Raw genomic sequence first — 11,543 nt, 5'->3', positions numbered from 1 at the left:
CACGTATTCATTTTTTATGTATTTTTCATAATTACCTCTAGTGTGTGTGTGTGTGTGTGTGTGTTGCACCACGGTGTTTTTTTAAAGACGTCTGAATTGATTACAATCTGAATCTACATTATCTGGAGATTAAAAATATATTTTTAACCGTGAGGAAATTGTGTTATATAGTCGTCATAATTTAAATTAAAAAAAAATCACAAGAAGCCGGTTAGCGGCCGGACATTCAGCAGAAAGATGACCCTAGTGTACCTACATGGCCCTTCTAGAGCACTGTAATTAATAACTAATCAATGTCCTGATTGGATATCTGAATAGCAACATACCTCGCTGACTACATGGAGGGAACAACACCACGGAACGACTTCACACAGACTCAGTATTTACTTATTTACACAATAAATAAAATGGTAACAATAGATCATTAACCAATTACCAAAAACGTGTGTACACATTTTAGTTTTCCAGACTGAAACACACCAGAGAGCTGCAGAGTGAGCACATGATTTAATATTTCCCCCCCAGAAAAAAAAAAGAGATCCACAAACGGGGGGGATGGGGGGGGGGCGATGGGGGGGTCGGACCCTGGACCGGAACGTGGTCCGGTCCCTCTAGTGGTCTGCGGCGGGGGGGCTCTCCGGCCCGTCGTTGCTCGGCCCCGACATCTGCATGAAGAGCTCCCTCATCTCCGTGATGTCGTCGTCCAGGGACGAGGCCGGCCGCTGCTCGCGCTCCTCGATGAAATCCCAGAGGCGGACGCTGTTCATGAACTGCAGGGAGACAAAAAACAAAACAGATAACAATAAATAAATAAACAAAAATGCAGTTTTATAGAACTAGGACTTTGGGTCACGGCGGCTCTCTGACCCGGACGTTCCCCTCGGAGCTCAGCTGCTTCCGGGGCCGGTCCGGTTCTGCTCGGGTGCCGTCTGGGAAGGCGTGAAGATACAAACATTTCCCTCCGAATGGACACGAACCTCGACCCTGATCGAAGTACTTGCAGGACTTCTTACTGCGGAGACAACAACAACAACAACGACGACAACGTCAACGATGTCTTTGAAGGTTCTTGCTCGTTTACAAGCTGCTCAGCGGCACGCAGCTCACCTGACTCCGGACTTGAAGAGGTCTATGAGGTGGTCCTTCTCGTCCTGGTCCTCCACCCAGTAGACCGAGGGGATGACGAACTCTGAGACGACTCGACACTCTGGACACGACCTGAGAGACATTTCATCAGACGGACGGAAAGAGAACGAGACCTCACAGACCCTGACCTGGACTCAGACCCTGACCTGGACTCAGACCCTGACCTGGACTCAGACCCTGACCTGGACTCAGACCCTGACCTAGACTCAAAGACCCTGACCTAGACTCAAAGACCCTGACCTAGACTCAGACCCTGACCTAGACTCACAGACCCTGTCCTAGACTCAGACCCTGACCTAGACTCACAGAACCTGTCCTAGACTCAGACCCTGACCTAGACTCAGACCCTGACCTAGACTCAGACCCTGACCTAGACTCAGACCCAGACCTGGACTCAGACCCAGACCTGGACTCAGACCCTGACCTGGACTCAGACCCTGACCTGGACTCAGACCCTGACCTGGACTCAGACCCTGACCTGGACTCAGACCCTGACCTAGACTCAGACCCAGACCTGGACTCAGACCCAGACCTGGACTCAGACCCAGACCTGGACTCAGACCCTGACCTGGACTCAGACCCTGACCTGGACTCAGACCTAGACTCAAAGACCCTGACCTAGACTCAGACCTAGACTCAGACCCTGACCTGGACTCAGACCCTGACCTGGACTCAGACCCTGACCTAGACTCAGACCCTGACCTAGACTCAGACCCTGACCTAGACTCAGACCCTGACCTAGACTCACAGACCCTGACCTAGACTCAAAGACCCTGTCCTAGACTCACAGACCCTGTCCTAGACTCAAAGACCCTGACCTAGACACAGACCCTGACCTAGACTCAGACCCTGACCTAGACTCTCAGACCCTGACCTAGACTCAAAGACCCTGTCCTGGACTCAAAGACCCTGTCCTAGACTCACAGACCCTGTCCTAGACTCACAGACCCTGACCTAGACTCACAGACCCTGACCTAGACTCAAAGACCCTGTCCTAGACTCAAAGACCCTGTCCTAGACTCACAGAACCTGTCCTAGACTCAAAGAACCTGTCCTAGACTCAGACCCTGACCTAGACTCAGACCCTGACCTAGACTCAAAGACCCTGTCCTAGACTGAGACCCTGACCTAGACTCACAGACCCTGACCTAGACTCAGACCCTGACCTAGACTCAGACCCTGACCTAGACTCTCAGACCCTGACCTAGACTCTCAGACCCTGACCTAGACTCTCAGACCCTGACCTAGACTCAGACCTAGACTCAAAGACCCTGACCTAGACTCAGACCCTGACCTAGACTCAAAGACCCTGTCCTAGACTCAGACCCTGACCTAGACTCAGACCCTGACCTAGACTCAAAGACCCTGTCCTAGACTCAAAGAACCTGTCCTAGACTCAAATAACCTGACCTAGACTCAGACCCTGACCTAGACTCAGACCTAGACTCAAAGACCCTGACCTAGACTCAGACCCTGACCTAGACTCAAAGACCCTGTCCTAGACTCAAAGACCCTGTCCTAGACTCAGACCCTGTCCTAGACTCACAGACCCTGACCTAGACTCACAGACCCTGACCAAGACTCAAAGACCCTGTCCTAGACTCAAAGAACCTGTCCTAGACTCAAAGAACCTGTCCTAGACTCACAGACCCTGTCCTAGACTCAAAGACCCTGTCCTAGACTCAGACCCTGACCTAGACTCCTCAAAGACCCTGACCTAGACTCAAAGACCCTGACCTAGACTCAAAGACCCTGTCCTAGACTCAGACCCTGACCTAGACTCACAGACCCTGTCCTAGACTCAAAGACCCTGTCCTAGACTCACAGACCCTGACCTAGACTCAAAGACCCTGTCCTAGACTCAAAGACCCTGTCCTAGACTCAGACCTAGACTCAAAGACCCTGTCCTAGACTCAAAGAACCTGTCCTAGACTCAAAGACCCTGTCCTAGACTCAGACCCTGACCTAGACTCAAAGACCCTGTCCTAGACTCAAAGACCCTGTCCTAGACTCAGACCCTGACCTAGACTCAAAGACCCTGTCCTAGACTCAGACCCTGACCTAGACTCAAAGACCCTGTCCTAGACTCAGACCCTGACCTAGACTCAGACCCTGACCTAGACTCAAAGACCCTGACCTAGACTCAGACCCTGACCTAGACTCAGACCCTGACCTAGACTCAAAGACCCTGTCCTAGACTCAGACCCTGACCTAGACTCACAGACCCTGACCTAGACTCAGACCTAGACTCAAAGAACCTGTCCTAGACTCAGACCTTGTCCTAGACTCAAAGACCCTGTCCTAGACTCAGACCCTGACCTAGACTCACAGACCTAGACTCAAAGAACCTGTCCTAGACTCAGACCCTGACCTAGACTCAAAGACCCTGTCCTAGACTCAAAGACCCTGTCCTAGACTCAGACCCTGACCTAGACTCAGACCTAGACTCAAAGACCCTGTCCTAGACTCAAAGACCCTGTCCTAGACTCAGACCTAGACTCAAAGACCCTGTCCTAGACTCACAGACCCTGTCCTAGACTCAAAGACCCTGTCCTAGACTCAGACCTAGACTCAAAGACCCTGTCCTAGACTCAAAGACCCTGTCCTAGACTCAGACCCTGACCTAGACTCAAAGACCCTGTCCTAGACTCCTCACAGACCCTGTCCTAGACTCAAAGAACCTGTCCTAGACTCAAAGCCCCTGACCTAGACTCAAAGCCCCTGTCCTAGACTCACAGACCCTGTCCTAGACTCAAAGACCCTGTCCTAGACTCAAAGACCCTGACCTAGACTCAAAGACCCTGTCCTAGACTCCTCACAGACCCTGTCCTAGACTCAAAGAACCTGTCCTAGACTCCTCACAGACCCTGTCCTAGACTCACAGACCCTGTCCTAGACTCCTCACAGACCCTGTCCTAGACTCAAAGAACCTGTCCTAGACTCAGACCCTGACCTAGACTCATAGACCCTGTCCTAGACTCAAAGACCCTGTCCTAGACTCAGACCCTGACCTAGACTCAAAGACCCTGTCCTAGACTCAGACCCTGTCCTAGACTCAAAGACCCTGTCCTAGACTCAGACCCTGTCCTAGACTCAAAGAACCTGTCCTAGACTCAAAGAACCTGTCCTAGACTCAAAGACCCTGACCTAGACTCAAAGACCCTGTCCTAGACTCAAAGACCCTGTCCTAGACTCAGACCCTGTCCTAGACTCAAAGACCCTGTCCTAGACTCAAAGACCCTGTCCTAGACTCAGACCCTGTCCTAGACTCAGACCCTGTCCTAGACTCAAAGACCCTGACCTAGACTCACAGACCCTGTCCTAGACTCAAAGAACCTGTCCTAGACTCCTCACAGACCCTGTCCTAGACTCACAGACCCTGTCCTAGACTCCTCACAGACCCTGTCCTAGACTCAAAGAACCTGTCCTAGACTCACAGACCCTGTCCTAGACTCAGAACCTGTCCTAGACTCAAAGAACCTGTCCTAGACTCAAAGAACCTGTCCTAGACTCAAAGACCCTGACCTAGACTCAAAGACCCTGTCCTAGACTCAAAGACCCTGTCCTAGACTCAGACCCTGTCCTAGACTCAAAGACCCTGTCCTAGACTCAAAGACCCTGTCCTAGACTCAGACCCTGTCCTAGACTCAGACCCTGTCCTAGACTCAAAGACCCTGACCTAGACTCAAAGACCCTGTCCTAGACTCACAGACCCTGTCCTAGACTCACAGACCCTGACCTAGACTCCTCACAGACCCTGTCCTAGACTCAAAGCCCCTGTCCTAGACTCAGACCCTGACCTAGACTCCTCACAGACCCTGTCCTAGACTCACAGACCCTGTCCTAGACTCACAGACCCTGTCCTAGACTCACAGACCCTGTCCTAGACTCAAAGACCCTGACCTAGACTACTCACAGACCCTGACCTAGACTCACAGACCCGGTCCTAGACTCAGACCCGGTCCTAGACTCAGACCCTGACCTAGACTCACAGACCCTGACCTAGACTCAAAGACCCTGACCTAGACTCAAAGACCCTGTCCTAGACTCAAAGACCCTGTCCTAGACTCAAAGACCCTGTCCTAGACTCACAGACCCTGACCTAGACTCCTCACAGACCCTGTCCTAGACTCAAAGCCCCTGTCCTAGACTCAGACCCTGACCTAGACTCCTCACAGACCCTGTCCTAGACTCACAGACCCTGTCCTAGACTCACAGACCCTGTCCTAGACTCACAGACCCTGTCCTAGACTCAAAGACCCTGACCTAGACTACTCACAGACCCTGACCTAGACTCACAGACCCGGTCCTAGACTCAGACCCGGTCCTAGACTCAGACCCTGACCTAGACTCACAGACCCTGACCTAGACTCAAAGACCCTGACCTAGACTCAAAGACCCTGTCCTAGACTCAAAGACCCTGTCCTAGACTCAAAGACCCTGTCCTAGACTCACAGACCCTGACCTAGACTCACAGACCCGGTCCTAGACTCACAGACCCGGTCCTAGACTCAGACCCTGACCTAGACTCACAGCCCCTGACCTAGACTCAAAGACCCTGTCCTAGACTCACAGACCCTGTCCTAGACTCAAAGAACCTGTCCTAGACTCAGACCCTGACCTAGACTCAGACCCTGACCTAGACTCCTCACAGACCCTGACCTAGACTCACAGCCCCTGTCCTAGACTCAGACCCTGACCTAGACTCACAGACCCGGTCCTAGCCTCACAGACCCGGTCCTAGCCTCACAGACCCGGTCCTAGCCTCACAGACCCTGTCCTAGCCTCACAGACCCGGTCCTAGCCTCACAGACCCTGTCCTAGACTCAGACCCTGACCTAGACTCACAGACCCGGTCCTAGCCTCACAGACCCGGTCCTAGACTCACAGACCCGGTCCTAGACTCACAGACCCGGTCCTAGACTCACAGACCCGGTCCTAGACTCACAGACCCGGTCCACCTCCATTTGGTCTGAACGGACTCTTACTTGATGATCTTGTTGCTGAAGTTTCTGGTGCAGCGCCACTGCCGGATGCAGGCCAGACAGAAGGTGTGACAGCAGGAGGACAGGATGCCGAACCGGCGGTCTGAGGGATTCAGCTTCTGCACCACCAGCTCCATACAGATGGAACACACCTGAAAACAACAAACAACAACAACAACAGTAGTTACAACAACAGTCATCGTGACTGTCGCCAAATCAACGCGACCGACCGACCGAACCCACCTTGTCTTGACTCAGCTGGGCTGCAAACGCCTTCTCCATGTCGGCCTCAAAGGCCAGCATGCACATCTGCAGACAGACAAATAGTTAAACAACAATAAATAACAACAACAACAATGATAAACGCCACAGTGTCCGAGGCAGCTCGTTTACTTCCAACCTGGATTAGTTTATATTCGGGTCGAGTCATAATAATTATTCAACTGAGCCAGCGCCCGTCACCTCCACTGGATTCGATTAAGTTAACGTGCACACCTTCTCGTGCGCTCTCCTCTGCTCCGGGTCGTGTGGGTGGAGCACATGCAGCCCGCACACCTCACACAGGTCGCCGTGGAGGTAGGTACAGTTTTCCTCATAGAAGCAGTGTCCGGCGGCGGCGTAGGGGCACAGCTGGGGAAGGTCCTGGTAAGCCCCGCCCATGGGGGGAGGGGCTGCTGAGAGCACAGGTGGACATTATTAAAATCGATCACAGCTCTGCATTGTTTACTTTTGATTAAGATAGCTACCAGCCAATCAGATGGCGGTGTTTTTAATCCCACCTTGTTCCTGTGCCGAAGGGTCCAGACCCGTCCTGGTGGCTTGAACGTACGAATGAGGAGATGCAGCCGCAACCGACGTAACATCTGGCCCCAGACTGTCTGGTGGACCCCCAAACATGCTGTCTACAGCCAGGACTGAGAGAGAAGAGAGAAATAAATAGTTATATTTATAATCATCACTCATCTTAACTCTCAACCGTTCTGGAAGGATCACAGTAAAAAGGAAGGCAGTGTGTCAGTCACCTCTTTCTCTGAGGACCATCGTCTTCTTCAGTCCACCTCTGACTGAAGTCCCGCCCCCAGCTCCTTCTAGACCGGCGTGATCCTCTGGAGCTCCTCCTCCTCCTAGTCCTCCTCCTCCTCCACCACCTCCTCCTCCTCCTCCTCCTCCTCCTCCTCCTCCTCCTAGTCCTCCTCCTCCTCCTCCTCCTCCTAGTCCTCCACCTCCTCCTCCTCCTCCTCCTCTGGATGAAGATTTGATGTGGTCATACCTGCACAAAAGTCACACACTTTAATACACACAGGAAGTGACACTACCACTAACAGGGTGACAGTAAACAAAGGATTAGATGTTACCAGGTGGGTGTCACCAGAGTGTCAGGTGGGTGTCACCAGAGTGGGTGTCACCAGAGTGTCACCGGAGTGTCAGGTGGGTGTCACCAGAGTGTCAGGTGGGTGTCACCAGAGTGTCAACCGTGTGTCAGGTGGGTGTCACCCGAGTGTCGGGTGGGTGTCACCCGAGTGTCAGGTGGGTGTTACCCGATTCAGGTGGGTGTCACCAGAGTGTCAGGTGGGTGTCACCGGAGTGTCGGGTGGGTGTCACCCGAGTGTCAGGTGGGTGTCACCCGAGTGTCAGGTGGGTGTCACCCGAGTGTCAGGTGGGTGTCACCCGAGTGTCAGCTGGGTGTTACCCGATTCAGGTGGGTGTCACCCGAGTGTCAGGTGGGTGTCACCCGAGTGTCAGCTGGGTGTCACCCGAGTGTCAGCTGGGTGTTACCCGATTCAGGTGGGTGTCACCAGAGTGTCAGGTGGGTGTCACCCGAGTGTCAGCTGGGTGTCACCCGAGTGTCAGCTGGGTGTTACCCGATTCAGGTGGGTGTCACCCGAGTGTCAGGTGGGTGTCACCCGAGTGTCAGGTGGGTGTCACCCGAGTGTCAGCTGGGTGTTACCCGAGTGTCAGCTGGGTGTCACCCGATTCAGGTGGGTGTCACCCGAGTGTCAGGTGGGTGTCACCCGAGTGTCAGGTGGGTGTCACCCGAGTGTCAGGTGGGTGTCACCCGAGTGTCAGGTGGGTGTCACCCGAGTGTCAGCTGGGTGTCACCCGAGTGTCAGCTGGGTGTTACCCGATTCAGGTGGGTGTCACCCGAGTGTCAGCTGGGTGTTACCCGAGTGTCAGCTGGGTGTTACCCGATTCAGGTGGGTGTCACCAGAGTGTCAGGTGGGTGTCACCAGAGTGTCAGGTGGGTGTCACCCGAGTGTCAGCTGGGTGTCACCCGAGTGTCAGGTGGGTGTCACCCAAGTGTCAGGTGGGTGTCACCCGATTCAGGTGGGTGTCACCCGAGTGTCAGCTGGGTGTTACCTGCAGCGCTCTCCGTAGGCACACACTCCTCTCTGGTAGAACTTGCAGATGGTGGAGGGTTTACTGTTGTTTGGGTCGTGAGAGAACAGACAGTGGCTTCCCTCCCTGCACACGCCGTGGAGGAAGTACCTGAAATGCAACACATGATTATTATCCTATTTATCAATGAAGCAGATTATGTTAGTTAAGCATTTACTGATATATATTACATTACATTACATTACATTACATGTCATTTAGCTGACGCTTTTATCCAAAGCGACTTACAATAAGTGCATTAAACATGAGTCCAAACTCAGAACAACAAGAATCAAGCAAGTACAATTTCTTTAATATATCTATATATATTCTTTCATTTATATATATATATATATATATATATATATATATATATATATATATATATATATATATATATATATATATATATATATATATATATATATATATATATAATATGAGTGTTTGTGCATATGTGTGTGGGTGTATGTGTGTATTAGTGCATGTGTGTGTATGTGCGTTATTGTGTGTGTGTGTGTGTGTATGGCATCATCACCTTTAAATCTCCGTTTCCGGTATGAATATATAACCGTTACGTTACTGCTCTAGTGTTTCTATTATTGTGTCCATCATATCCGCCTCAGGTGAGTTCTCAGGTGATTTTTTGTCGCGGCACAACGGCACACAAGCTAACAGCTAAAAACATTAGCACGAGGATAACGCGCGAAATCGACGGGCAGACAGGTAACAGACGGACAGACGGGTATCAGGCGGACAGACAGGTATCAGACGGACAGACGGGTATCAGACGGACAGACGGGTATCAGGCCGAAAGACAGACTCACCTGCAGGTCACCTGTTTGGTGCTCATCTTCCTCGCGGGTCTGTGAGCTACAACGGCTGCTTCCCCAGTGGTCGCGTCGGTGCTCCCTTCAAACACCGCCGACTGACCCCCGCAGTCGCAGCACGAAGGTTCCTAATCTTCTTCCTCTGTCTCTTCTTCGTTGGTCCTTCAGAGGCGGTTTTAGAGGCTCGCTTTCCACGACTAAATTATCCGATCTCCTATAATTTAAAAAAAAATTAAAAATAAACTAAAACCGTCCGTAAATATCTTCATTAAGTCGACTCCTCTCCGGGGATAGAAACACGGTAACCATGTCACCCTGAAGGTGTGACTTCTTTAAACATCCACTATGTTGACATTCTGAAGCGTTATTCCTTTTATTTAGTTATAAATGTGACCGAGCTGGGTTCGTGTGTGAGGTTATAACATGTTAACAAACGGAGTCTGGAGATCAGAAGTTCACCGGCTTCCTTCTTTATTCATTTGTTCCCTCCAAGCCCAGTTACTCTTCCTCTCTACGGCAGCCCGGAAGGGACACATCATCTCCAACACCATGAGACTGTTACATAAATAGACTTAAAATACGTTTTATCTGCATTCATTGATTAGTATCATAGTCTGTATGTGTGTGTGTGTATGTATATATATAAATATATAGGTTGTGTATATGTATGTGTGTGTGTGTGTGTGTGTGTATGTATATAAATATATAGGTTGTGTATATGTATATAAATATATAGGTTGTGTATATGTATGTGTGTGTGCATTTATATGTGTGTGTTAGTGTGTATATATATATACACAAACGTGTGTGTATACATGTATGTGTGTGTGTACGTGTGTCTGTGTATATGTGTGTGTTTATATATATATATATATATATATATATATATATATATGTGTGTGTATATGTGTATGTGTTTATATATGTGTGTGCGTTAGTGTGTGTATATATACGTGTGTATATATATATATAAAATGTGTCTGTGTATATATGTATGTGTGTGTATATGTATGTGTGTTAATATATATGTGTGTGTTTATAAATATTTGTGTGTTAGTGTGTGTATATCTTCTTGTGTGTATACATGTATATCTAAATATGTGTGTGTATGTTGGTGTTTTCAGAGGTTAAAATGACACTTACAGTGTTTTTTACATTTTTAATACCTTTTTTACATAAAGAAAAATATATAAATACCAAATTAAAGAAAAAAGACCCTCCTGAAAGGTATTTTATTATCGTTTAAAATAGTTATTTAATCATATTTAATTTCAATATTTGCTTTTAAAAACAAGCAACACATACACACACACATACCCACACACACACACACACACACAGTCGGACAGGTGAGATGGAAACCCTGTTGACCTACATTCAGTCTGGTGAACCAATCAGATCGCAGCGCCGTTAAAGTTGCAACAAGTCAACCGCCAGCAGTCTGAAGGTCAACTGTTCAGGCGGGTCACATGGCCGATACCTGCAACCCGATAGGCTGAGCCCGGGCTGTGACGACATCTGATAGGCCGTAACCTGGCAACCAGGCGGGACATGAAGGAGGGGAGAAGAAGAAGCAGACGACCGACAGGCGAGAGGAGCAGAGAAGAAGAAAACATGGCAACAGACAGAGAAAAGAGGTGAAGAAAGGAGGAACAGAAGATCTGAGGAAATAAAGGAGGAGAGGAGGAGTAAGAAGAAGAGTGGAGGAGTTAAAGGAGGACTTGAGGAGTTAAAGGAGGCCTTGAGGAGTTAAAGGAAGACCGGAGGAGTAAGAAGAAGAGCTGAGGAGTAAAATAAGGAGTGGAGGAGTAAGAAGAAGAGGGGAGGAGTTAAAGGAGGACTGGAGGAGTTAAAGGAGGCCTTGAGGAGTTAAAGGAGGACCGGAGGAGTAAGAAGAAGAGCTGAGGAGTAAAATAAGGAGTGGAGGAGTAAGAAGAAGAGTGGAGGAGTTAAATAAGGAGTGGAGGAGTAAGAAGAAGAGGGGAGGAGTTAAAGGAGGACTGGAGGAGTTAATGAAGGACTGGAGGAGTTTGAGGAGTTAAAGGAGGACTGGATGAGTTAAAGGAGGCCTGTAGGAGTTAATGAAGGACTGGAGGAGTTAAAGGAGGACTTGAGGAGTTAAAGGAGGACTTGAGTTAATGAAGGACTGGAGGAGTTAGAGGACTTGAGGAGTTAAAGGAGGACTTGAGGAGTTAAAGGAGGACTG

At 49.8% G+C, this 11,543-nt stretch overlaps 2 protein-coding genes across 2 annotated transcripts in view; one reads left to right on the top strand and one right to left on the bottom strand.

Moving 5' to 3' along the window:
• On the bottom strand, positions 1 to 9,832 carry mkrn2 (makorin, ring finger protein, 2). The gene is made up of 10 exons (XM_034532129.1): positions 9,335 to 9,832; positions 8,490 to 8,618; positions 7,154 to 7,401; positions 6,911 to 7,045; positions 6,627 to 6,805; positions 6,375 to 6,440; positions 6,135 to 6,283; positions 1,108 to 1,218; positions 868 to 1,012; positions 1 to 770 (listed from the first exon to the last, which is right to left on the bottom strand). Exons 1-10 carry the CDS (start codon positions 9,358 to 9,360, stop codon positions 612 to 614), a joined length of 1,347 nt encoding a protein of 448 aa, XP_034388020.1. The 5' UTR covers positions 9,361 to 9,832; the 3' UTR covers positions 1 to 611.
• A 794-nt stretch (positions 9,833 to 10,626) lies between these two features.
• Positions 10,627 to 11,543, top strand: part of LOC117730438 (MKRN2 opposite strand protein-like) — a 5,094-nt gene continuing 4,177 nt past the window's right edge. The window contains exon 1 of the mRNA XM_034532155.1: positions 10,627 to 11,543. This exon is cut by the window's right edge and continues 1,047 nt beyond it. The gene's annotated coding sequence lies outside the window, so the exon portion shown is untranslated.

This window comes from Cyclopterus lumpus, chromosome 5 (genome assembly GCF_009769545.1).
Source record: "Cyclopterus lumpus isolate fCycLum1 chromosome 5, fCycLum1.pri, whole genome shotgun sequence".
In the NCBI taxonomy this organism is placed as follows: Eukaryota; Metazoa; Chordata; class Actinopteri; order Perciformes; family Cyclopteridae; genus Cyclopterus; species Cyclopterus lumpus.
This window is presented reverse-complemented; position numbering and strand designations above follow the sequence as displayed.